This window comes from Manis javanica, chromosome 2 (assembly GCF_040802235.1).
Source record: "Manis javanica isolate MJ-LG chromosome 2, MJ_LKY, whole genome shotgun sequence".
Classification (NCBI taxonomy): domain Eukaryota; kingdom Metazoa; phylum Chordata; class Mammalia; order Pholidota; family Manidae; genus Manis; species Manis javanica.
This window is the reverse complement of record NC_133157.1, coordinates 158,116,350-158,143,568: the sequence shown is the minus strand read 5'-3', so window position 1 is coordinate 158,143,568 and position 27,219 is coordinate 158,116,350. Positions and strand designations below refer to the sequence as shown.

At 39.8% G+C, this 27,219-nt stretch overlaps 1 protein-coding gene across 13 annotated transcripts in view; it reads left to right on the top strand.

The window, feature by feature from the left end:
• The window catches only part of NCOA2 (nuclear receptor coactivator 2), a 289,669-nt gene extending 262,829 nt beyond the window's left edge, over positions 1-26,840 (top strand). For all 13 annotated transcript variants that reach the window (XM_036998040.2, XM_036998037.2, XM_036998034.2 and 10 more), the window contains 8 exons: positions 6,718-6,883; positions 9,345-9,623; positions 10,485-10,562; positions 11,971-12,205; positions 13,825-13,999; positions 14,563-14,761; positions 16,876-16,965; positions 22,992-26,840. In XM_036998040.2, coding sequence (XP_036853935.1) covers positions 6,718-6,883; positions 9,345-9,623; positions 10,485-10,562; positions 11,971-12,205; positions 13,825-13,999; positions 14,563-14,761; positions 16,876-16,965; positions 22,992-23,003 — 1,234 coding nt within the window. In that variant the 3' untranslated portion in view covers positions 23,004-26,840. The remainder of the gene's footprint in view (positions 1-6,717; positions 6,884-9,344; positions 9,624-10,484; positions 10,563-11,970; positions 12,206-13,824; positions 14,000-14,562; positions 14,762-16,875; positions 16,966-22,991) is intronic.
• The last annotated feature ends 379 nt before the right edge of the window (positions 26,841-27,219 follow it).

The window sequence follows — 27,219 nt, the reverse complement described above, 5'->3', positions numbered from 1 at the left end:
TGTCATTTCAGGAGATAGAGATGACAGGAAGCCAGTCTAGATGGCAAAAGCAGCTTAATCAGGGGCCTACATGTTACAGGAGCAACACAGTGTATGTAGGGGAAAGAGTATGGTCTAGTGTTATGTATATTTTACCACATAAAAAATTTTAAATTAAAGGCAGTATCAGAAGATTTGGCTGAAACAGTAGATTAACAATGGTGGATAATTCAGACTTTCATTAAGCTGCTGAAAAAGCTTTTTGAAAAAGGAAGTGGTATATGATCAAGTTTGATTGAGGGTTTTTCTTTTTGGTTCTGAATATCAGTGTAATAATTTTTGTTTCTTTGTAGGTGATCTTTTCTCTAATTGCTTTTGAAATATCCTGGTATTTTCTGCATTTTAGCTTTACCACAGAGTGTCTATGTGTAGATTTATTTATACTGCTTGGTATTTGATATATGTTGTGCATTTTTTTTTCATCAATTCTGGAATGTTTTTAGCCACTATCTCTTTATATACTGCCCCTCCTCTATCTACTCTGTTCTTTCTTTCTGGAATTCTAGTAAGACAAATATTACACTTTCTCTTTCTACATTAGTTAATTTCAGATCCTATCCTCCATGTTTCTTAATCCATGTATTTTCCATCTCCTTGTCTCACTGTACTACATTCCGGGTAATTTATTCATATCTGTGTTCTAGTTCATTAATTATCTCTTAGCTATGTTTAATCCAATTATATTTTTCACTTGTAAAGTTGTATTTGCCTGGTCATTTTTCATAGACTCTTACTGTTTGCTTATTTTTGTGACTCCATCTTTATATCTTTAAACATTACACCCATCATTTTCTAAATTTCTTTATCTGATAATTACAATACCTACATTTCTTGAAGTTCTAAATCCAGTGATTGACTCTTACTCACGATGGTCTGGTCCCCTGAGTATTTTGGTAATCTTCCCTCTTGGTTCTTCTTGGTCAGGTGGGAGTTCTTGGTTCTTCTTGGTCAATGAAATGTCTGATGTCAAAATCAAGGACCCTTTACTTAAGAGAAAGAATTTGTGATGGTCTCTTGCCAAGGGTGGGGATTACTACTCCTCTGGGTCTGCCCCAGGTTCCCTCAATTCAATCCCACAGTCTGAAATGAGCTCTCATACTTGCTGTGAGACAAAGCCCCAGCTCTCTTATGTTTATGGATAAAAACACATCTGTCACCAGTGGCTCACAGGGTGCTTGAGTTTGAGCTCCTAGGTGGGTTTTGTTTTGCTTTGTGTTGTTTTTCCTCTTTGAGAGTTCCATTATTCCTTGCAAAGCCAACATCACCAATGTGCATGATCTCACTGTTTTTTAGCAGAGTACTGGAAGCAGAAGTTGTGCAGGTGACCTTAAAGGCCTGAGTGATTGCTCTGCCAGGCTGGCGGGTGGGCAAAGGGCATCCAGGGCAGGGAGAGTTGGGAGCCTAAGAGAGAGGCATTGTGGGAACTTAAAGGACACAGGCAGTGTTTTCCAGGGAGTAAACTTGTTAGAAACTTAAACTGTAGAAATTTGGCCTTGGGGCTCATTGTGAAGAGTTGGGGTCAGGTTCAGTGAGGGCCTCCCTGTAGGCTGAACGATTTATCTTTCAGGGATTATTTTAGTCTAAAATTATGTAGTGTTCTTTATCAAATTCACAAGTGATGAAAGGTACCAGGGTTTCTGAAATTTCATAAGGGCAGAATACATTTCCAGAGTGTCTGACTTGTTTTTTAAAATACGGAGGTTTCAGTGACTCTTATTCTGGGATATAATGCTTTTGTCACAGCTGGCATTGTACAGCTCAGAACTGCCACGTGGTATCCATGTTCCCTTCTCTGTCTTAAGGGAGTAATGAAGGATTCAGAAGATTCTATCAAGTTTTTGAAAAACCAAAATTAACAGAAGATGACTATGAGCCCAGCAATAGAGCAAGTGGGAAAAAAAGTTGGGAGCTAGTTATTTCACTGAAAGAAAAAATTAGGAGACTGCTTAATACTGTCCTAGGGAGATAAAGGGGGCATCTCGCCAGCTGTTAGGTTCACTCACAGGGAGAAGCTAGTGTTTTCAAACCCCGCTTTGCCTATGAAACCCCTCTGGGGTCTCAAGAAAAGGCAGGTAGGGGTAGGGCCCAGGATTCTGTATTCCTAGCAAGCCCGCTGGTCCTCCCACTGCACTTTGAGTAGGAATGAGGCTGTGGAGGGACAGGCAGGAACACTGCAGTCAGTCACTCTGGCTCTCCCTGGATCAGCTGCCAAGGGCAGCAAGTAGCCTCCATCACTGGGAAGAGAGCATCATGTAAATAACCAGTATAGTCCTACTTGTAGGCAGTACTTTTTTGCGATCCTTTCAACCCTTTGAATTTAATTTCATGGTGTCAGTGAGTATTAGGCTTTTTCTAAATATGTTTATTTGTTAAATATAACAAATATTTTCTAAATATGTTTATTTGTTAAAAATCCACCATTGCAAAAAAAAAAAATCCACCACCATTGCCATGGAAACTTGCACATATTAAAAACATAGTACAATAACTAAATCTAGCATCTGATAGTTGTTTTTGGATGAAATGTCAAAGATTAATTTTATGGAAAACTAGGCCCAAAGTTAGGATTTTCACTGTTGCCCAAACAGATGACAGGTCTGTTAACACAGAAATGGAAGAGTTCCAGGTTGCACACGGCTTCCCATCAGAGGGCAAGCTTGGTAAGGTCGCCTTGCAAGTTTCTGGGGCTCAGCAACGCCCCTGTTCTGTTGGTGCTTTGGCTACTGTCTGGTCAGTTTTCTCTGTGTAAGAACTGTGTAGGCAAAACCAAACATTTTCACCACTTCTAAAGTTATTTCAGTTTTTCCAGTCAGTTACTCCATTTCTATTTTAAATGAACTTGGAAGAAATTTATGGCCAACTGTATAGTAACTTATTGTCACAGAAATCCAGAAGGATAACAAAGATTCTAACCATGTCTCTCTTGAAATTAAAGGAAAGCAGTGCATTTTTTAATTCCTATTTAGAAACAAGTTTTTGCTGTTTTATTTACCCAGCATTAATTTATGTGCACTTTTCAAAAAGACAGTAGTTTAGCCCTTAAGTCTCTAACATATCCTCATGCCCCTTTATTATAGCTGAATTTCCATTTTCTGTAGTTCCGGTCTGGTTTTTCTTCTTCATTTATCTGGTATGTAAAAGAGATGCTTTAGAAAGATAGCCCAGGATTTATAGATGATTTTTTGAAGATTTGTTGGATTTACAAAAGTGATCTATTTTCTCTTGAAATATAGTAGCTGCCTTTCATCAAAGACTTGCTTTCCTATTAATTTCAAAACTTACAAGTTATTTTGGTTTTCTTGTTTGAAATGTCTTTGAGAGTGAAGTTTCTTTTGTTGACTATTTTACATCATGTAGTCGCTGCTACTGCTTTGCAGAATTTTGAAAATACACATAAAACATGATGGCAGTGATACGGCTTCTCAAACAAGAGCTCAGAATTGACCTTACTTCCCTTCTTATCGCCATTCTTAATGTCTTCCTAGTCTAAAATAAAAGTGTAAATTTCAAGAAATGAGTTTCAATGATAAATCTCTCTTCTAGTTTATTACTTATCATTTTGCATCAGCTCAGGGCATGTGCATGTTCTTCCCTTTATCCCTCTGAATTTCATCCTTAATACTGTGTTTGTCTGTCAGACACTGTCTAGACTGTAACTGTAATTGTCATTGCCCAAAATGTAGGGAAATAATTTCTTCATTATGTTGGCAGCCATTTATAAAGTTGGGATTAGAAGTCTGGATTAGTATTTTTCCACAAGCCAACTATACACTGACATCTCTAAAGGAAATGATATAACACATATTATGCTCAAATTTATAATACCAAGCCACAGTACAGGGTATTTTTCTGAGTATGAAATATGATATTCTGGCTAGATTAGGAATCTTTTATTTCCATCAACTAGAAACTTTGAACCTATGTGTTCAAGTGCTGGGCCAACAAAGAGATTTAAGATGTCCTCATGGGCACAGTCTAAAGTTGATGTTTTTAACATAAATGCCACTATCTGTTCAGTGTAGCACACAAAGAATTGAGAGGAGAATAGGGAGTCGTTGAGGGTGGCTGTGAAGGAGATACACCAAAGCCTGATGGGAAGGCGGAATCTTGGAGGGAGAGCATGGAGTGCTAAGTCTTGGCATCTTTTGAGGAAAGATCAAATGCCCAGGGTTGCTGGGACTCCCAGGGAAGTTGTGGGCATTAAGTTTGGAAAGATTAGGCCTTACCAAAGTGTGTGTGTCCTAGAATTACACCACCACCACTGTGTCCCAGGAACTTGGATGTTTTCCTGGGACAGCTGAAGTAAGAAATTTGGAGTCAGCTCGGCAAAGTGTGTTTTGGGAAAAGGCACCTCACAGCATCATATTAGGAGAATCTGAGAGAGACTGTAAGCTGGAAGGTTCCAGGAGAGCTCCAGCTTGATTTAAGTTAAGAGGGTCTTGACCAGAGCGCGCAGGCCAGGGGGCACTATTCTACTTTTCAATCTATGTCATGCATTAGTTTGGTTTTTTAATTTAAAAAGGGTGGAAAAAAGCATGTAACAAAAACTAGTTCTTTTATTATGTAGGAAATTGTTTAAATGAAATGAACATTTGCATTAGTTTGTTGTTGTTTTGTTTGAAGCATTTGCATGTGTCTTTCCTTGGGTGGGGTTGTCTTGCAAAGGTCTGAACGGCTGCACACCTTCCTTCTGAGCTGGGTTTCAGCCACATGCAGGACTGGGGGTCTCTGGCTTCACACGGAGCCCCTGCAGCCTTGCTAGAGCTCACGGGGAAGGTAGACTTGGCTGCTCATTGGGGAAGGTAGACTTGGCTGCTCATCGGTGGAGGGATCTGGGCTGGGGGCTTCTGTCTGTGTAGGAATGAAGCTTCTGAAGAAACAAAGTCATGAACTAGAGCTAGACAAGGAAAGTACTTTAATGCCTCGCTTAACTAGCATTTGGGGGAATGAAGTCTCAGGCTTAAGAGAGTTTTGGTAAACAGAAGACATCCACTCTTGACTGACTTGAACTTTTTTTTTTTCCATGAAACTTACCACATCCAAATGTTGGCCACTCCTCTTTGGGAAATTTCCTTATCTTTTTGCTTCTGTGACATGCTGTTTTGTGGTTTTTCTCCTTCTTGTTGCTACTTTTCTGCATCTTCCTCCCACTCCCTAAGAGCAGCGGTAGTAGAGTGTCCTGATCACAATTGTGTTTAAAAATTAATTCTGGGAGAGTGTGGGTGGGGAGGCAGGGACGGGCTTGAACAAGCCATTCCAGTGCATGGCATCTTACTGAGAATAAAGGCCACTGTGGGGAGGAGAGGGAGGGGCAGAAAGAGCCCCAGCACAAGAGCACAGGCCCTGAGAGCATAGGCGCAGAGGCTTCTAGCAACGCGGGCACAGTGAAGGGCACTAGCTGCGGGGCACCGGCTGCAGGACGTGGCACACTTGGCTTGTGGCTGCAGCTGCACTGCTGGGTGGCCACAACTCAGCGGCAGTGGGAATGTGGGACAACAGGTGAGCTGTGTCAGTAAGGGTACACTTACCTGGGTGATGTTCCTTCCAAGTGACTAGGGATAAATGGAAAGGTGGTTTTTCAGTGCACTGTATTAGAACTGTTTGAAATTAATTGTTGGCTTCAGAGTGATATATTAAGCTGTCTTTAAAAAAATAGGGCATTACATAGGTTAGTTGGGTAACTTCATCCTTCAGTGAATCTATTCTCACTTCTTAAGAATGAAGTTATTTACCTGTGAACTTTTATTTTCTCCAAAATGCCATAAAATTACTCTCAGAGTACAAAATAGAACTGTTTGGGAAAAATACAAGTATCATTTCCACTTTTGATATTAAAGCAACTCAGAAGCTCTTTTAAAAAGCTTCCCCAATTTTTCATTTAATTTAAATTGTAGGATTTTTGTATACCGTGGAGTTTAGTGTTACTCTTTCTCTATCACCTATTACTGTGTATAATAACAAATATAATTTGCATGTTCATGATCTACTTTCTTGCCTAACTCCAAAAGGCTAATAGCCACACACTTCTTGTGGGCTTTAATAAATGTTTAAAAGTCCTGCATATGCATGAGTAAGAAGTTTACTGTTGGTCCAGCCAAGTTTAGTCCAGCAACAGCCAAGTCCCACAGAATTAACGCTTTTACGCTTAGAGATCTCTAGTCTCTCCCAAGTGGGCCATCACAGCCTTGTGTAAAATAAGACTTTTCAGTCAATTAGCCTTTTCTACTGAAGTTCAGAAAAGGCCTTTGATTACTTCAGTGCAAGGTAAACATATGTATGTGTTTGATGTATCAGTGTAGATTTGTGGAAATATGGTTGGTCGGATGGGCTCTGGAATCAAATAGGTCTGTGTTGGAATCCCGAGTTTGCAGTGTCGGTCTGTATGATCCCTAACAAATAGTTTCACCTCTCTGAGGCTCAGCTTTGCCAGCTTTAAAGTGGGGGTGATAGAAATAAAAAAATCATATATCAGATGCCTAAATTTGTGTTTGACCTGTACGAGGCCCTTTATGAAGTTTATCTATTACTTTGAGTTGTCCTTTTGTTCTTTGTCTGGCCAGTACAGTATTGTACTGCAGAGACCTTGGGAGTCAACTGATACTTTTGTCTTTAAGGAAAAAAATATTCTCTAATCAGCTAGCTTTTCCACGGCCCAGGATGAAGTCTGTCTCTTTGCAGGCAACCATTTGGCAGCTCTCCAGATGACTTGCTGTGCCCACATCCTGCGGCAGAGTCTCCAAGTGATGAAGGAGCTCTCTTGGACCAGCTCTACCTGGCCTTGCGGAATTTCGATGGCCTGGAGGAGATCGACAGAGCTTTGGGAATACCCGAACTGGTCAGCCAGGTATACACAGAGGGAAGCTGGCAGGGGCCGAGCCTTCTCACTGTCACAAAGATCCCCACTGTCTTTTCTTAACAGATAATCTGTGGTCAGCTTTTTAGAATACTTTGTTACCTCATAACAAGCCAGTTCTGTTTTCATCCTTCTTACTCCCACATAAACTTTTGCCCATGAGTGGGAAGCACTGAGATTGACCATTAGTTTGGATTGTTGAGCTGAAAGACTGGACTTAAAGTCCAGTCACTGAAGGACAGGGAGGGATATGCCATGAACAGAGAGCAGAGAAACCAAGCATGGTGTGTTACTGCCCAAGCAACCTAGAGCTCTTTCATCTAAAAAACCAGTGTCCACAATCACCATATTAATCTTATGTTTGTGGGCTAGTCATAGGAAGCTATTTGTGCTAAAAGAATACTTTGTATCTAAGTTAGCAGAAGTCATTTGAGAGGTAGCTGCAATTCGGTACTCATTTTGACCTTTGTGTGGGTTTAACCCCCAATAATATTGGGGATAATGGGAATATAAAGAAGTTAACCCATCTTACTGTGCTTATTTAGCTTTCCTCCTGATAACTAGTTGTTTACTTAAAGTAATTCTCTGCTTTAAGAGTACTTTATAGCAATAGTATAATAAATAACCTAACATAGTCTCATAAAGTAACATAATACTTTCTGAATCTGGCCAAGTTTGTATGAAGCAGACATCCTCCTTTACTACATAAAGAGTAACCTAGGAAAAACTCTCACAGTCTTGTCACTGTCTTCCTTTCTCCTCAGCCTGAATCACCTTTATTTCTTATTGCTAAAAAGTACCTCCTAGGGTCCAGTCTACTTCTTGGACAGATGACGTGTCCTAAGGGTCTGTGAAAGTGATGGTGCAGACTCACTGAGACTTCAGTGCAGCATTAGAAATCGTCTTGTCAGAATTCCCACAGTTCAGCAGACAGAGTGGGAGTTAAGACTTGTTGATTCATTTTGTGAACAGCAGAATGGAAAGAAATGACTTGAGGTTACATGATTTAACCTGAAATAAATCAAGAAAGGAAAATGGCATTTAAATACTTCCTGTGTGTCTGGTTTGCTTTGCCTTTAGTGGTAGTTAGAGTTTAACATTGAGTATTGTTATCCTTGAGTTTTGTCTAAGTGACATTTAAAATATGATCCTTAAGGTTACTGAGTAACTTGTAGCATTGTTTTTATAAAAACTGGTGTTGTTTAATATTTTTAGTCTTTTTTTTCATTTATTTGTTTTACTTCTATTTCATCTCATCAAATCCATCATAATTATAATATATTAAACTGAATTGTAGAAATATGGTTATTAGGTAGAGTCAGGGAAATGTGAAATACAAATGAACTTTGTGTTTTCTTTAAAAATTGAAATTACCTTATAGAATTTTCTCTGTTAAAGATGGGCAAATATTTAAAGTTCTGAGATAGTCTTGTGAATGTAGTTAGAGCAGTACTTTTTCCCCACATTTTTCAAATGATCATAGAGAGGTAGTCTGGGCCGCTCCAGGCCCCTGTTCTAACTTGGGTAGACTGGTTTAAGGGAGGCCTAGGGTGTCACCAGGCTAAAGAAAACCTGAGAGATGTTTTGCTGTTGGGTCCTTCCTTCCTTCCTATATATCAGGTTTGTAGCACCTACTTCTAGAAGTAGGCAAAGGAGGAGGCGAATTAGTCAGGTGCACCTTTCTGCTCTGCGTAGCCGCCTAGGGCCACTGGGTCTGTGTTCTGCCTTTGGTGGAGCCCTGGATTTTCTACACCTGCCCTGTTGTGACCCAGATAGATAAGGTAGCCCTAAGAAATCAAGAATGATAACCATACTAAGTAAGTTTCACAGTCAGTAGGGTGGTGGCAAGTTGGGAGCATCTAGGGAATTCTATAGCCACAGAAAACAGTTAAATAAAGGCAATGTATCACACTGCTGAGGAGCTCAGATCCTAAATCACAAACTGGATTAAGACCCACTGTTTACTAGCCAGGTGGGCTTGTGGGAATTTGCTTCACACCTCCAACTCTCAGTTATCTGCAAAATGGGAATAATGGTGGTGGGTAGGCAACATGGCTAATCCCAACTAGGTACCAAGGTGGTTGCCCAATTAAAATGATTTATACAGGTATGAATAACCAATCAAAAAACTTAGTACTTCTGGGGACATCTGTATGTTAAAGGCCAGGTCAGCCTCTGATTGGTGGAGTGAGTAGGAGGTGTTCCGTAGTCAGGGCCCATTTCTCCCTTCCCTTGGAAATCGGCCGACTTGTTGCTTTCCTCAAGTAACTGGATCTATTGAACAGAGGCATTTTCTAAGAAGAAAAGTGGAGTCAAGCTAAGAGTACCATTGTGTAGTAAATGAATATGATACGAAAAGCTACAAATCTATGACAGTCACAGAAATCAGCCTTACTCTGTTATGTTGGGTGCCTTCATTTATGTGTTGGTTATCTGGGGGCTTTATCTGCAGAGCCAGGCAGTAGATCCGGAGCAGTTCTCAAGTCAGGATTCCAACGTCATGCTGGAGCAGAAGGCCCCTGTTTTCCCACAGCAGTATGCATCTCAGGCACAAATGGCCCAGGGTAGCTATAGTCCCCTACAAGATCCAAACTTTCACACCATGGGACAGCGGCCCAGTTATGCCACACTCCGTATGCAGCCCAGGCCAGGCCTCAGGCCCACGGGCCTGGTACAGAACCAACCAAATCAACTGAGACTTCAGCTGCAGCACCGCCTCCAAGCACAGCAGGTACACCGTCATCAGGGCCTGGACAGCTGGGGTGGCAGTGGGAGGGGACAGGGAAGATGGACAGAGATGGGGCAATAATTGTTGGCCCTTATGGGGAGCTTAAATCTCATTCCATCCCTCCAAGAGGGTGAAAACCTTTCCAAGATGATCCTACAATTTTCATTTCCTTTCTACTTTCCTTCCTTCCTTTCTTCTTTCTCCCCAACAAACTCCACTCCAGCACAGAGCCTTTTATTTCCCAGCTCTATCCTTCACTAAATCGAGCTCTCTGAGCCTCGATTGTCATGTCTGTAAAATGGGTTGTTGTACGGTATGGGGCAGTACGTATACAGGGCCTGGCAGTGTTTCTAGCTGAGAGTGAGTACTCAGGGCAGTGGGGACCCCTGTCATCAGTCCCATCTCATGACAACAACAGTCACTACTAGCTGAATTGGCACAGAGTGAAGCTGCCTAATGGAATACCTGTTCAGCTCAAGAAAATGTGTTCTCACTGAAACAAACCCAGACAGATTCCTGTAAAACAGAATACAAAACTGTTGCAGGCTTTAAAATTTCCTCTGATTTTTATGAGTGATGAGTCCTTGCCTTTTTTCCAGTCTTCCTCTTGGCTGCCTTTTGTGATCATTCTACTTCCGTACTCTCTTGCAAATAGTATGTTTTCAAAATAGTCCAAAATAATTTTTGTTACAATATGAAACCACCGATAACTCGTTGACAAGGGAAGTCAGCTGCAAACCATGTGGTTTTAGTCCCAGCAGCATGCAGAGGTGGGGCTGAGGCATGCGAGTTCTTGAGGAGGGTGATTTGAAATAAAATATATTCTGTTTAAAGATGTGTTGATTCCCATATGTTTGCATTTAGAATCGTCAGCCACTTATGAATCAAATCAGCAATGTCTCAAATGTGAACTTGACCCTGAGGCCTGGAGTGCCAACACAGGTAAGAAGCCAACCAGCTGTGAGCGTTCAGTGGCCCCATGGAACTCCTCTCTTCATGTCTCCCTCCCTGACATCCCTCACCAAGGCTGGAGACCCAGATCGATAGGACGCACCTGAAATGTCACTCATTTATCCGTCCAGGCTGTGGCTTTTGTAGTTCCCTCCTGATCATTGCCAAGTACAGTTGATTCTCATTATTCGCATTTGTCATGTTCTATGACTGTAAACACTGAATTAGTGATGTTGAACCATTGCTAAATGGAAGGTGTGGGTCCTGCCAGCCTCTGATCATTAACATTTTCTTCAGTCTATCAATACGTACCCTTGTTCATTCGTGTTTCTGTTTGAAGACACCTTACTGATACACTCCTGATTCATTAACATTAAGCTCACAGCCAGCAGCAGTACACCTCATGTGTGGAAGCTCATCTGACACGTATTTTCTCCGTAAGGCACCTCACAGCATCTTGTTCTTATGAACACCAGACAGCACCTCAGCTCTATGCTTGGGGCCATTGGAAACAGAGAAATCACCAACAAAGAGCCCAACATGGTGGAAAACGTGAAACTAAATAGGCCCCAGAAAGGACACTCGCTTACAGTGTGACAGCTGGAAGATGGCAGCACACCATCTTGTTACCCCCTCGGGTGGGAATGTGCACGTTGGGCATCTCAAGTCTGTCACCACTCTGCACATGCCCATAAATGATAACAGTGCTGTACACACTGGTTTTAGGGTTAAAACAAATGTTAACAAGTAGGCAAATTCACAGATAAGGAACCCAGGAATAATGACTGCAGACCATGTATTGCTAGGACCCTGAAGGGCCTTATTCCACTTGGCAGCGAGCGCCCGCTGCCCTTCCCTTCCCCCATCCCCCCTTTGCTCCCTCTCATTCTGTCCTGGCCTTTTTGTATGTTGCCGTCACCCTCCCTCTCCCTACATCATTCCCACTTTCTTCTGCTACTGTTCAGCCTTTTCTGAAGTGCCTCAAGCCACCTTTTGGTACAGTTGATTTGCTCTTCCTCTAGACTTGAATGTCCCTTGAATGAGACTCTAAACTGCTATCCTCAAGCTTTATATCAGTCTTCCAGTTAGGACTGGTGGTATTAAGAGGTCCTTCAGTTAACCATGCCTTCTCACAATGAGTGCAAGTTAACTGATCCCAACATTGAACTTACCTGTGTAAGTCACTACAGAGTTTCAGAGTAATCATCATCCCTATGGAACTTAGAAGCTCACATTCTCAACCACCAGTTGTTCAACTCTAAAACGCTCTTCCCTTGTAATTTTCTTTTCCAAGTAATTTTGCGTGAGACAGTACTATTTGTTATCCTGTTTCTAATATACCGTTTGTTTCTTAGTCTGTGTCTAAATGTTTACCTCCATATATCATTGCCCATTTCAGGCACCTATTAATGCCCAGATGCTGGCCCAAAGACAGAGGGAAATCCTGAACCAGCATCTTCGACAGAGGCAAATGCATCAACAACAGCAAGTTCAGCAACGAACTCTGATGATGCGAGGACAAGGGTTAAATATGACATCCAGCATGGTGGCCCCTAGTGGCATGCCAGCAACTATGAGCAACCCCCGGATTCCCCAGGCAAATGCACAGCAGTTTCCATTTCCTCCAAACTACGGTACTGGACTTCCATCCCCACCACCTCTCACCAGTCCTTTCTCCCCAGTGTCCCCCAGTCCTGGGTCACAGCTCCTCTCTCACAGCTCTTTGCATGGCTCCCAGATGAATCTGGCTAACCAGGGAATGATAGGAATCCTGGGAGGACAGTTGGGGCCTGTCAGGAGTCCCCAGGTCCAGCACAGTACCTTCCAGCCTCTCAGCTCAGGTACCACCTTTTCTCTGAGTGCAGGTCTTACTTTAAGAATGACCGAAGTAAGTGTGCGTGCGTAGTGTGTAGTGTGCATTCTGCAGTCGTGTGTGAGTGAGTATGAATACGTTTATGTCAATGTCTGTAAACAAGGATGCATATGTATATATATTTATATTTGAAAACCTCTGAATCTGATTCAAACAAATCAATAGATATATAGGTATAAATATTAGAGATTCTGTAACTTTTGAAGAATAAAGATTATACCAAATCTTTAATGAATAGATAATTCTTAAGAAGTGCTGTGTAAAACCACAATGGAAGACCTATTAGTTTTCTTCATATTGATTTGTTATTTAATATCAGTCTTAGAGACAACTATGTAATGTCATAAACACTAATATTTGTGTACATGTCATGTTCAGTTAATAGTTAAATTATTGATAAAAGTAAGTGCTTACATCAATGTTAATATTCAAAATGACTTTCCCTGCCTTTTGCCAGAGTTATCTATAAATAACACTCAAGTCTTTGTGGAGCTTAAATTCATGTCTCTTGTTTTTTTAAAGGAACAGAGAGAGAGTGCGGTTTTTTCCTGTGTGATCTTAAACATTTCTTTTATAGCTAATTTAAGAATTAAATATGCATGTTTTATACATCTTTTAGGTAAAAAGGTACTTACCGTCATGTTATTCCTGAAATTTGTTAAGAAGATGCCTCCTTTGTTTCCAGGCTCTTGTCCTGTATTTCCTTTTTGATGATTTAGAAAAGTCTTCTGACAGTTCTTCCTTTCCTTTTAGTGTAAAACCGTTTGCTTCTAAACTGAACAAGAAGCTTACGTTGATTTTTTTTTCTTATTCTTGCTGACTTGGAGAACACTAAAGTACCATAGAGCCCTTTATAAAGAGAAAAATAAGCTAATCAAGAATGCAGCTCTTACTTTTTTAAGTGCACTGATGTCATCATAGAAAGACTTGAGTTAATTCAATAAAGAATTACTCAAATATGTTGACTCTTTTATACATAGATGAATTTTACTCAAATTTAAACTTTAAACAATCCAATTCTCATATATAAAAATGTAAAGGCTATTTCAGGTCAAAGAGAAATATACATATTTGACACCTTCTAGATTTGGAGAGAGCTATGGAGAAAAAATGGAATTTTCTCTTTCCACCTCTTGCCATGATGGTTCATATGGTTTGTAGGCACCTTTGTAACTACTTGAGAGAATCAAAAAGTGGCAATTTTTTTATGCGTTTTATTCCAGTTTGGAGTCTTTAAAATATGTATACAGAACCAGCACATGAATGGGTATTTGAAAGTAATTTTATGTATGTATTTAATTTGAATGTTCTCTGCCCCCCACCCCCAGTCTGCATAATAAAACTAACCATCTCCTTTGGATTTCTGTTCTGTTTTTTAAGGAATAAGTCAGCAACCTGATCCAGGCTTTGCTGGGGCTGCAACGCCCCAGAGCCCTCTGATGTCGCCCAGGATGACACACACCCAGAGCCCCATGATGCAGCAGTCTCAGGCTAACCCAGCCTACCAGGCCTCTGACATGAATGGATGGGCACAGGGGAATATGGGTGGAAACAGGTGTGTCACATTTCTGTATCTCTTTGATAGAAATGTCACCAGGGAATCTTTCTATAGACCGCCTGTATCTTCTCTGTATTTTTCTTAACTTCTTTGCTCAAGCAAGCAATGTCAAGTAAACTGCTAAGTAAATCAATTTCTACTCCTTAGAGAAAAAGGTACTAGAATATACAAAGCTTAGCAAGTATCTTTTGCCTAAGAGTAAAAGGAGCTCTTCTGAGAAGGTACCACCCACCACTTACGAAGGGAACAGCTGTGGAAGTCAGTGCCCTAGAAGCCATCCATTATTGGAACATAGACTAAAAACAGCCAAGCAAAAAGCTTGTCCAGGGCAGACATGAAAGTGGGACACAGACTTCCAGACCTTCACATGATGTTAAGAAAATGGGGGAGTGTGGTTACCCATGCCGTGTGTAACCTTGCCACCCGCTGGCTGTCCCATCCCGGGTTCTTTCAGCCTCGATTTAATCATTCTGAAGTAAATGCCCAAGAAACACGAGCTGAACACTGTCTGCCTGTGTGCCTCAGGTCTCTAACATTTTAATCTTTTCATTATGTTTTAGCATGTTTTCACAACAGTCCCCGCCACACTTTGGACAGCAAGCAAACACCAGCATGTACAATAATAATATGAATATCAATGTATCCATGGCGACCAACACAGGTGGGATGAGCAACATGAACCAGATGACAGGACAGATCAGCATGACCTCAGTGACCTCCGTGCCTACGTCAGGGCTGTCCTCCATGGGTCCCGAGCAGGTGGGCATCCCAGGGAGAAGCAGCCCACTGTCTTCTGTTTGTAACTTTTTGTCTGTTTCTGCTTTGAATCTATCTTTCCATGTACCTAACATCTGCTGTCAACTCCCACATAATTTTGAAGAGTGTTTTTTTTTAACTGTACTTTTACCTGTCTTAGAACCATTAAAAGAAATACTTGTTAATTTTGAAATAAACATGAAAGGATTCCTGACAACTCAAGGATCTTTTAAAATATTTCTTAATTATTGTCATTTAAATTTTTCTCATGTTCGGGAAATTTAGCAATATCTAAAATGAATCTCTAAAAACGGACTGATGAATATGCTTTTTCAATAGCTTCATTTTGAGTTTGTAATTTAGTAACTGTTTTTTTTCTAAATGTGAAACTGGAGGAGTCGCACAGGTCATCCAGTTAGCCTTTACTTCACTCATGCAGGGAGACTGACACATATTCCAAAAACTATTCTTTATCTTCTTTGGGATGTGGATGACATTTTTTTTTGTCAGTTTTCATTTTTTTTTAAGTAGTAATTCTGTTTTGTGTTGAATAATGTTTAAATGGTTCTGCCATCCCTAAGTACACATCAGCCTCACTTAATGGCAAAGAAACTCAAACCATTCAGTATCTCAGGTAGCCAGCCTAGGGTTCAAAAATGTGTGGTGGGCTAGTCCAGAGTTAAAGATATTGGTTAAGGATCTTTAAGTTGTATTTACAGAAGATCTTATTTTGAAAGGGCAAAAAATGCTTAGCATTCTACTGCCTCAGTAGTTCACACAATGTATAGATGTGGCAAAGACCCTGAATCTTATTTCATGTATAGAAAAATAAGGCCTGGAGAGTTTATATGACTTACTAAGTCATTGAGAGCACTCGAAATTTCAGTTAGATCACAATTGTGAGAATGGTAAAAGATTGAAAGTTAGTTAGGTCCATTTAATTCTGGTGTTGGTAAGCCACAATTTGCATGAAAATTCAGTAAATGTTAGAGCCTCAATGTTTTATTCTATAAAAAGATGTTAATGAAAATGCAGAGTGATATATGAGAAAATATAAAGGCCCTTACAACTTAAGAAAGAAGCTCTATGTATGTGTGTAATAATTTGTCCTTCTAGAGTTGAATTGATGATGGCTAATTCCATCATCAGGATCAGACCTCCCACCATGCCCCCTCAGTGTGACCATGCCGGCCAAGGCCAGGGCTCCATCAGAGCAGGCATCTGGAAAGCTGCTTTGTAGGGGACAAGGCCCTCAAAAGCACATAATTAAGCAGCCATAAATTAAATCTAGGCTTTTATCTTTTTAATGGAGAAAATATAGTGTTGATGTTGAGTTTTCTATAAAAAATGGGCTACTAGTGGTTCCTGATTTGCTTACTAAGGAAAGCATACAATTTAAGGGCTGCAGGTGTGATCTAGTCTAGCATGGGTCCTAATCAACCTTCCTGAAAGTAAATTGGTGCCTTTTTAGTAATCCAGATTGCTTTGAAACTTTTGCTTGGATTTAAGCCTTTTGAATATCAGAATTAAACTGGAAGCTAAAAATACAGTTGTAATATGTATCTTCTGACAAAATCAATCTTATATTAGCATTTGTACATTTACTTGGTCATTTGTAAAAGAATATGAATGCTAATGAATAATTCACGTGGTCATAGAAGTTTTCACAAAATCCAGCCCTGTTCGGGTATTCACACTTGCTCTTGCTAATCAATAACTTTCCCAAGTAACTAAGATATTAGGAGCCTCTCAGATGACTTCAAAATCCAAAATATATGTCATTAGTATAATTCAAGCTAGCCAAAACAGTGAGCATATCATGGCATGAAAATGTTTCTAGTATTACCATCTGTAGAATTTCTATACAGAATGCAAACAAAATTTAAGTTCGAAGGCAACTAGTGTATTACAAGTATTTATTTTCATGCTCCTCCGTTCTTCCCCCCAAAAGATATACATGGGAGAAAGCCAAAGGGATGTGGTCATTTTTACATAGTCATTTTTCCCAGTAATCTTCCTCCTAAAACAAAGAAGAGGAAGGTCGATGGCTGACAGTTTCCCAGTGCACTTTGAGACGCCCCACTGAATATGTCACTGTCCTGTCTTGTTACCCTCAGGTTAATGATCCTGCTCTGAGGGGAGGCAACCTTTTCCCAAGCCAGCTGCCTGGAATGGATATGATTAAGCAGGAGGGAGATGCATCACGGGTAAGAAACAACAAAGAAATTTACGAATAGGGTGGTGAGGGGAATATGAATATTCTATAGGCCAAATTGGCAGATATCTTGTCAGCCAGTAGATTGAAGATAGTTGTAATACTTGTGATTTTTTTTAATACCTAATTTTATCTGACATATAGTGGTTTTATGTGAATAATTGTTTCTTTAAACTCATTTTCAATGCACTGATAGTGGTATATGAATTAAGAACACTAATTTTGCCCTGGAATGATATTACAGCAAAGCAAAAAAAAAAACTAGCAATGAATTAGTCATGTTAGGGCAAACTTTGACTTATTTTTGCTTTTTCTGAATCATAATGGAGATGTGTAGGAAGATGAACTAACTTAAAATTGCTCTTTCTCCCTTAACTGAGTTTGTTCATTCTTTCTAAGTATCTATACTTCATTTTGTTTTGACAACAATCTTGTATATTATTTGCTTATTACCTTAAACACCTGTTCTAAGGAGAGTGATATTACTAAGTTCAACCAAATCTTGAGACAGCAGAGTGCTTAGTACATAGAACCCCACAGAAGTGTGTGCCTAGCAGCAGATCTGTTGCAGGAAGGTCCTATGAGCAGTTGGGCACACAGGGAAATGGACTTGAGGGACCTGCTGAAGGTAAGGGATGTAATCCTTAGGAGTAGACAACTGTCTGTTAAGTTAAAAGTTCTCTCTCAGTGGAGAAAATGTAGAATTGATATTGAATTTCCTACAAAATTGTGGATCATGGTGGATTTCTTTATATTAGCATTCAAGTTTTTTAAATAATGGGATAAATTTGACCCACATTTTAAGAACATAATGGGAATTTTCTCTGTGTGATTTCTCATTTAAATAACCGCGGTCACACATGTCAGAGTGGTCTGTGGGCAGGAGTCCTGTCTGTAGATGTTATCTGTACACAGGTAACACATCAGATGCACAGCTCATCTAAGTGTTAATATACCAAAATAGTAAGCCCAACAGAAAGTGAACTATATGTCATATCAACCACATGTATAGACTGTAAATGTGCTATCAGTTGAGGTTTGGAGCCCAGTTACGGGGCTGGCGTCTTCCCTGCGGCCAGCACTGTCCTACCTGCCCCTGTGTCTCTACAGCTCGTGGCCACACAGTAATGGCTTGTGTGCAGAAAGCAGAGGCTTGAACCTGGGATGTACTGCCCAGGGGAGCAGTGACATTAATGATAGGCATCCACAGAGGAGAATCCATTTTAACCCAAAAGTGCCAGAGAGCTTACCTTCTGAACACATCATCTGGAGAGGACAGGGCAGGAGGGAGTGGGGGTTTTGAATTTGGGAGCCAGGATCACATTTCCATCGCTGAATCCAGGACAGGATCAGACCTCCCACCCTCCCCCCTCAGTGTGACCATGCCGGCCAAGGCCAGGGCTCCATCAGAGCAGGCATCTGGGAAGCCACTTTGTAGGGGACAAGGCCCTCAGAAGCACAGCCTGGAAGGCCAGCAGCCCAGTCCTCTGTTGCCATCTTCCAAGAGCCCCCAAAATGGACTTACTATGTCATCTCCAAGAAGAAAGACTTGCCTGCTGTAAAGAGAGCCCTTGGATGGTCTTGTTGTCTTCTTTTTTAAAAATTACAGAAGTAAGCAACATATATTGAATATTTACCACAAGCCTTATTCACTACTAAGAGCTTTATTTAAATTACCTCATTTAAACCACCCACTTCATACAGTAGGTCTGAGGTGTGGGGGTTTAATGACTTGTCCAAGGTCCCACAACACCAGCTGACCCCTGTGTGTATGTCTTGGCCCCTGCACTCTACTGCCCGTCCCCCAGAGGAGCTCTTGTGAGGCTTTCCTAAGACTTTTATGCAGGTAACCTTGGAGAAGGCCTCAGCAGGACAAATATCTCCTTCTTTGGTACCCTTCTCTCCTTGTATAGATCCTGAGGGAGGAGAAGGATACTCACTATGGGACATGCAGTAGAGATTCAGCCCCATGTTAGCAAGTCCTCAGCCTGGAGCATTGGGGCACTTCATGTCCGGAGAGATTACCTGGGCCTCGTGGTCTCTGGTGATGTATCGGGGACCATGCCAGGCCCATCATAGATATTTAGACCTTCCCAACACTTTTAGATGAAGAGATGGAATATCAGAGAACTGGGTAATTTACCTGAGGTCACACAGCTAGTGTGTGGTGGAATATCTCACCAGAGAGGAGGAGGACCACCTCTTGTACATATATTACCTGAAGGAAACAACAGAACTGTCTCAAGCAGTCAGAGAGATGCAGGGACCCCCACAAGCTGGCTCGACTCATCGCAGAACTGGTGCTGGGCACAGTAGAGAGGCAAAGATGGAGGCAGGGTGGGCTGACAGACCAAGGCGTTTACCTTCACACAAGTGCAGGTGCCTGATGGGTGCCCATCAAACTAAAATAGAAAGATTAGCATCAGACTCAGAAAAGGGAGCTTTCAGTAAACATCGGATGTTCTTTCCATCAGAAGCACCTTTCAGGACTCATGGTGAGAAGTCTCTCCCTGATGTCATCTAATCTGGGCCATTTATACCCCTCCTACTTTTTCTGCTTTTTTCCAGCCTTCCTCTTGAATCTGGCTTAGCCATCTGTACTTTGTTCATGCTGAATGTTAAGGCCAGAGAACAGTCTGTCACAGGCACTCTTGTTCCCTTCAGATAAGATGTACAGTATATCCCTCTAATCCATGAGTAATCACTGGAAATCACTTTGCATTTGTCCTTCCTACTGATGTGTGCACAGGCAGGGATTCACTAGCAGGCTGTTTCTATAATGTTCTCTGTTGTGGATCAGAGTGCTCCTTTCAGAAATTTTATTGGTAATCTGGTTCTATTTGTTGAACTAAAAACCACTGTGATCCATTACTAATTGAATCTGTGTTCCATTTATCCAGAAATGGAGATTGACATTATACCATGCTTCAAGCAGAGCTAGTATATACAGCTACAGATCTACCAAAAAACTATTTAGAAAAGGGCAGTTATTTTATTTAACCAAAAGATTTTTTCCTTTTACATTGACTTATTATAGTATTCCTTATATTTCACATACACTTAAACATTAAAATTGAGTTTACTGCTTAGTCACACGGTTCTTATATCTAACCTACTTGTAATTACTTGTATTTACTAGTGTTATGGAAACAGATCACTAGTATCAGCTTTGGGTTGGTGATAATAATGATGGTATGGTGACATTTACTAAGCACTTATTATGTCCCAGCAATTATTTAAACATTTTATCTACATCATTTTGTTCAGTCCTTGTGTTGGCCCTATGAAGCATTTGGTACAGGAGGATTAAATGAGCCCCCCACCCACCCACTAAGTGACACAGCCAGGACACCAAGCTCAGCAGTGTTACTCCAGAGATGCGTACCAAAGAGATTCTGCATTCTCTTTCCCTAAACTGATTTCTGACTAATAGCTGCTTATGGACAAGGCCACGTTAAAGAACACTGCCTGAAAGTTTCTAATGATATAAATTCTTCTCAATAGAATTTTTTTTTCCAGATGAACTGAAAAATTGAAAGATTTTCACATATTTCAGTCAAATCCATGGAGTATTTCTATATAAGATCATGTGACGCAAATTAGAAATAAATGTCATATTCACCTTTATATTGTAGAAAAGTACATTAAGTGTTCTTTTCTAAGAAGAAATTTAATAAGAGGTATTCCTCTAAGCTAATTTTTTAAGCTTGGGAGAACTGTGCACCTGACCAGGAATGTAATTCACCTTTGACCTAGAATTCATGATCTGTCCAGTTTCCCCAGATGCTGTGGTGAAAAGGATTATTTTGGGCTGATTTTCTCTTGAATCTTACTTAAACTAGATAATCTCTGACGATTCTAATATCTGTTATCTGAGACAGTCACTAAAATTCAGTGTCTAAATATTTAAATCCCAGATGCAGTTGTTATATGTTCCCACAGCAGCCAATATTTCACCTCATGTAACTCAGATCACACTGTTATTTATTTGTCTACCTGGTCTATTCAGCAATGTTTTGATAGCAGTGATTGGAAATGTCTTGTTATGGACCTGGCACAGAGTAGATGCTCAATTGATATTTTTTAAGTGAATGAAAATTTGGGGGGAGGAAGATCATCAATAGCCAAAGAAAACACTGACAGATATATTTGCCAACCAAGGAAACACCTCTACGTGATTCTTGCTCACTACAGCTCTTGGTGTTCAACTGTCAGCACATTAGTGGCAAGAAACTAGCCATATCCAAGAGTCAAAACCCTGGTTTATGTCGCTTGGTGAAGCCAGGGAGAACACACTCCATGGACCCCCTAGGAGTATCTCAGTAACAGAGTCAAGAAGGGCATTTTCTAGGAAGTGGGTTTGTAGTGCATAATTTTGAGGAAGGATTAAGAAAGTGGTGGCCTCAAAAATCTCTTGAATGTAAATATGAGCAACTTTTTTCTGGGCACCTTTCCTCAGGCAAGGGAAACAAATCAAAAACAAATGGGGCAACATCAAACTAAAAAGCTCCTGTACAGCAAAGGACACCATCAGCAGAACAAAAAGACATCCTACAATGCAGGAGAATATATTCATGAACGACTTATCTGATAAGGGGCTGACATCCAAAATATGTAAAGAACTCACAGCCTCAGCACCCAAAAAACAACTAACCTGATTAAAAAATGGGCAGAGAGCCTGAACAGACACTTCTCCAAAGAAATACAAATGGCCAACAGGCACATGAAAAGATGTTCCACATCACTAATCACCCAGGAAATGCAAGTTAAAACCACAATGAGATATTACCTCACACCAGTTAGAATGGCTACTATCCAAGAGACAAGAAATAACAAATGCTAGTGAGGATGTGGAGGAAAGGGAACCCTCCTACACTGTTGGTGGAAATGTAAATTGGTTCACCTGTTGTGGAAAGCAATAGGGAGGTTCCATAAAAACTAAAAATAGAAATACCATTTGACCCAGGAATTGCACTCCTAGAAATTTACTGGAAGAAAACAAGATCCCTGATTTGAAAAGACATATGCACCCCTATGTTTGCTGCACTATTTTCAATAGCCAAGATAAGGAAGCAACCCAAGTGTCCATCAATATGAGTGGATAAAGAAGAGGTGTTACATTTACATAATGGAATGTTAATTCAGCCATGAAAAGAAAGGAAATCCTACCATTTGCAACAACATGGATGGATCTAGAGGGTATTATGCTCAGTGAAATAAGCCAGGTGGAGAAAGACAAATACCAAATGATTTCACTTATTTGTGGACTATAAAAACAAAGCAAAATGGAACAAAATAGTAGACTAATAAACACCGAGAAGGGACTGGTAGTTTCCAAAGGGGAGGGGTTGGGAAGGGTAGTGTAGTGAGGAACAGGAAAGGGGATTAAGGGACACAGTAATACGAAATCACAATGGAGGTGGGTCACAGAGACAGTAGTATAGCACGGGAAAATACAGTTTATGATTCTGTAACATCTTACTGTGTTAATGGACAGTGACCGCACTGGAGGTGGTGAGGACTTGAAAATATGGGTAACTGTCGAACCACTGTGTTGTATATTTGAAACCAACATAAGATTGTATATCAGTGATACTTTTAAAAAAAAGAAAGAAAGAAAAAGTGGTCGCCTTTTCTAGATTGGATGCTGTCAAAAACCAAGGACAGTTCAGCAATTGCATTAACTCAGTAATCTTTTTTAAGAAGGCAGGAGAGATTAAGTTGGGCTAAGCTATCATTGGTAAGAGAGCAGCAGGCATTCAGGAGGAGAGACTGGTAAACCGTTGTAGTCTGAGTCCTTTGGAACAGCATGTAGGAGGATCTGCTGGCCTTTGAAAACACTGATGTGCGGTTAAGATCAGTGCCAGCTGCTCGTCTGCATCAAAATCAATGTAACTCGACCAGTTGCAGCCTTGGTGACTAGCATTACTTAAAACGGCTATGTATTTTGATCTCTTGGGACAGGCTTCATGATGGTCTTACTAAAAATTTCACAACTTTCTCTCCATTCTCCTGCAGAAATACTGCTGACACTGAAGGTAGCTGGTTGCTTCTTTCTTCAGCCGACTGGGCTCACTTGCTCAAAACACTTACCAGTCTGGAGAGCTGTGTCTATTTGTTCTGACCCAACTGACCTGCCATCCAGTTCTGCCAGAGCAAGATCAGCAGCAGGACCTGGGCTCTGGCTCCCGGGGCGAGTCCCCTTGGCTGTTGCAGGAGGAGCAGCCTCTTCTCTCAACAGTCCGAAGCCCGCGTCCAGACAGTTGCTCAGTCTGTTCACTGCATTCACCTTAGTGCAACTTAGATCTCTCCTGCAAAGTAGATGTTGACAGGCAAATATCGTGCCCATGTCAGAGTGAATGTATTTAGATGTGTGTACTTAAGGAAGACACCCGTGCTCTTGTTCTGTTCCTGTTTGGTTCCAGACACTGGTTTCTTGCTTTGTGTTCCCTGGCTAATCAGTCTAGTACAAAAATTTCCTGTAGGGGAAAGAAAAGAATTTTTTTTTTTAAGTCAAACTAAAGGTGATTTAAGCTAAAGCCTGCATTTAGGATAAAAGCAGAGCAGACACCATGGATAGTGCTGAATGTAGAGACACTCAAGAAGCAAAGACCAATAAAGTCATAGTATCTTTGTAGACGGCTCAAAAAACCACGGACAGTTTTCAGTTCCTGAACAGATGAAGGAGCCTGTGAGAGGGCTATGGATGTTAACAAGTACTTTCCCTATTTTTTGTTGTTCATTCTAACCAAACTAGTTCACCTAAAAGATGAATGGTGAAGAAATTTTTTCATTTCCCTATGAAACTCCCTTTAGATTGATCAGACAGCTTGGATTAGCATCTTCTCTTCTCCATCTGATCCTCAGTTTTCCTGCCCCTCTGCCTCCCCCAGCTCTCCCCATTTTCATTCATTTTCTTAAAAAATAAAAACAACAGAAACCAGGTAAGCCCTTCATTTCCTTAAATGTTTTGCCAGCCACTTACCAATTGCTAACTCTTAAATCTCAGAAAAATGCATTTCTGGCAAGGAGAGGAGCAAAGTTAGGACTTGATACCAATCAGACTAATGATACCTGCTTTGGAAGTGTGTTTTTTCTGTTTCCCAGCCACACCGGCCTACAAAACAGGAGAAAATAATAGTGTGTTTTAAAAAGTGACAGCAGATACCATGACAGATGTAACCTCCGCCACGTGTTTTTTATTTTGTTTTTTAGCAGTGCTGACTAAGCCGAAGTTTTGTAAGGTACATAAAATCCAGTTTATATGTAAACAAGCAATAATTTAAGTTGAGAACTTAAGTGTTTTAATTGTATCATTTTTGTGGGGTATACATATTGTGGAATTGACTCAAAAATGAGGTACTTCAGTATTGAATTAGATATCTTCATAGCAATGTCTCCTAAAGGTATTTTGTAAAGGATATCAATGCCTTGATTAGACCTAATTTGTAGACTTGAGACTTTTTGTTTTCTAAACCTGTGATTCTGCTCATAAATCATTTATCTAATCTATATGATATGCAGCCACTGTAGGAACCAATTCTTTATTTTTATATGTTTATATTCTTTCTTAATGAACCTTAGAAAAACTACATGTTACTAAGCAGGCCACTTTTATGGTTGTTTTTCTTGCCCACCCTGATAGGGGAATACTTTTATTAATTGGCATCAGTTTCAGAAAACTGCAATACCAAGAAACTGATGACCTTTTTGAGATGTTTCTCCCCAGCCCCTAATACACATACTTTCTTACCTAAATTTCAGAATGGTGTCTTTTTTGATGTCTTAAAAAGCAAAGCATTTTATATCTCATTAGCCAGGCTTTTTAGGAACAGAGAGGTTTTTCCTTGAAATTTGATTGTTTATTTGTGGCAGGGTGAAAAATGTACAAACTACCCCTATTTATATTTATATCTCTCTCTATATGTACAGATTATGGATTATAGGAAGAGATATAGCCCAAAGATAAATGGTAAGTAGACAGTCTGAAAGTGTTGCTCCATACTAAAGAAATTTTCTGGACATTTGCATTTCGATACCTTTTTTCCACTTGAGAGGGGTCTCACTACAGGGAGGTGGCCAAGGAACAACACTTCTCAGTGGTCGCCAGCTTGCTGTCCCCCTCAAAAGTCTCTACTTCTCTCAACCAAATCATTGGGTTGCTCAACTGTGATGGAAAAAAACAAGCAGATGTAGCCCAGAACTCCTTGACCTCATCAGTGATGAGGTTTACGTTAGACACAATTAAAGGTGACTAGTTTTAAGTTGGTTTTTAGATATATGTGAATTAGAATGATCTTAACTTCACACAGCACAAAAAAGAAATGGAGTTTAAATTGGATTTCTTTTGAGTTTTAAGTCCCTTTCCACATAACACTGTCCAAAAATACATGTGTATCTTTTATTACTACCCATCTGCCCACTGTGTTTTAATGTCAGTTCCAGTTCAGACGAGTCTGCAAGTCTGTGATCCTGGTAATTTAAAATGATTCATGATCATTACTGTTTTGAAGGAAAAGAGATTTATAAATTCTCTTATGGCTCAGATCAAGTAATGGATTTTGCTTTACATCTAATTAAGAGAAGAAAAGTGAAGGCATCCTCTGATCATATTGATCACTATAGAAGCAAAAGCCAAATCAATCCCCTTCATTGTCAGTATTTCTCATGCTGTACACAATAAATTTGTTAGACTGAGTACTTGGTTTTTGTTTAATAGAACAAATAATCAGTGTTTTACTTATATTACTAAATGTGAAAAACATAATGTGAAAAGTATACGTACATTAGCTTGGTTGTAAAACTCATTTAAGTGTTCATGTAATGTGATACGTTTAAAAAGTGAAGTGAGCTGTTTTACTACAAAGAATTTGACTCAAAGATTAAAATTCCCCTCCCACGTGTATCTCTTATGACCTGTAATAATTGAAAGCAATGTTTTTGCAGTTTATATAATACAGTTTTTAATCTGTGTTGAAAAAAAAGGAGTTCACATGGGCTTAACACATGAAATGGGTGGTACAGATCCACTTGCAGAACCCAAAGATACACAATCAATTTTGAAATGCAACTTAAGCCATTAACTGTTGGTGTGAATTTAAAATTTTCTAGTATTTGTATGGTAGTATGCTGCCGAAGAGCAAAGCATTCTCTGCACAACAGAAAATTACTGTAGTGGCTTCAATTTTAATTAGAATTTTCTCCCTGGTGTTTCTTTATAGACTAAAACAAAATCTTTTAAGTTTCTTACTACAGGTAAAAGCTATGTGCAAGAACCTCAAAATGCTAAAATCTAGCATAATGCCTTAGATCTGTTTTTAAGTCTTGTATATTCCTACATAGCTGTCCGATGTATTATATTTGTATAGTGAATTGTGTACAATTTTTGAATAAGTGCATCATCACTTAACCTTTACGTTGTTGAATAGTGATGATGATACATTTCTTCAAACATTTAACTGTCATATTTTTTCCTTTGTCATTTGTGAGTTTTATTTGTACAGTTCCTCATGAAGTTGCATCTGAGATGTGTGTATATGAAAAGATTATACAAGGGTAAAATTAAGCAATATATTAACTATGGTTCTTCAGGAGAAAGCTTACAGTGTTTCAGGTTGTGATTTATTTTCAAAATGGAGTTGACTCTGAACATCACTTTGTTCACCTGCATTGATGTTTGTATTTCTAGTGTGAGCAGTTTATGCAAAGGTAGATATATTCAGAGAAATTTTAAATACATTTATGCAAGTTAATATTGCTTTGCTGATGCTATTTGCTTATTTGATGTTAAATAATGCTATTGTAAATAAAGAATTCTGTTGTTATTGCATCATTTAATAAATTTTAATGCCTTCGGGTTTTACATGGCTTTGGAGATTTTAATGTGTTTATGTTGTATCTTCATTCATCACTACATTTAAATTTAAAATACCTGATATGTAATTTAATACTTTCTTACATTTATGAAGTGGTCGACATTATTCCCAGCACTTTAACATTTGATTCTCCCAGTGACCCATTTTATAGATTTTCAATTTGGCACCAAGGGAGGTGTGTCTGGTTTAAAATTCTCTAACAACTTAATGGCAAATACAGGCCAAATCTAAGTCCACTGAGTCCTAAATAATGTGAACTACTCTTCATACCATGTGTTCCACCTCTCATCTCTCTTTTTCCAAAAATGTTTATGCGAATAATATGGACTTGGCTTATTAAGGTTATACACTACACAGAATATTCATGAGGT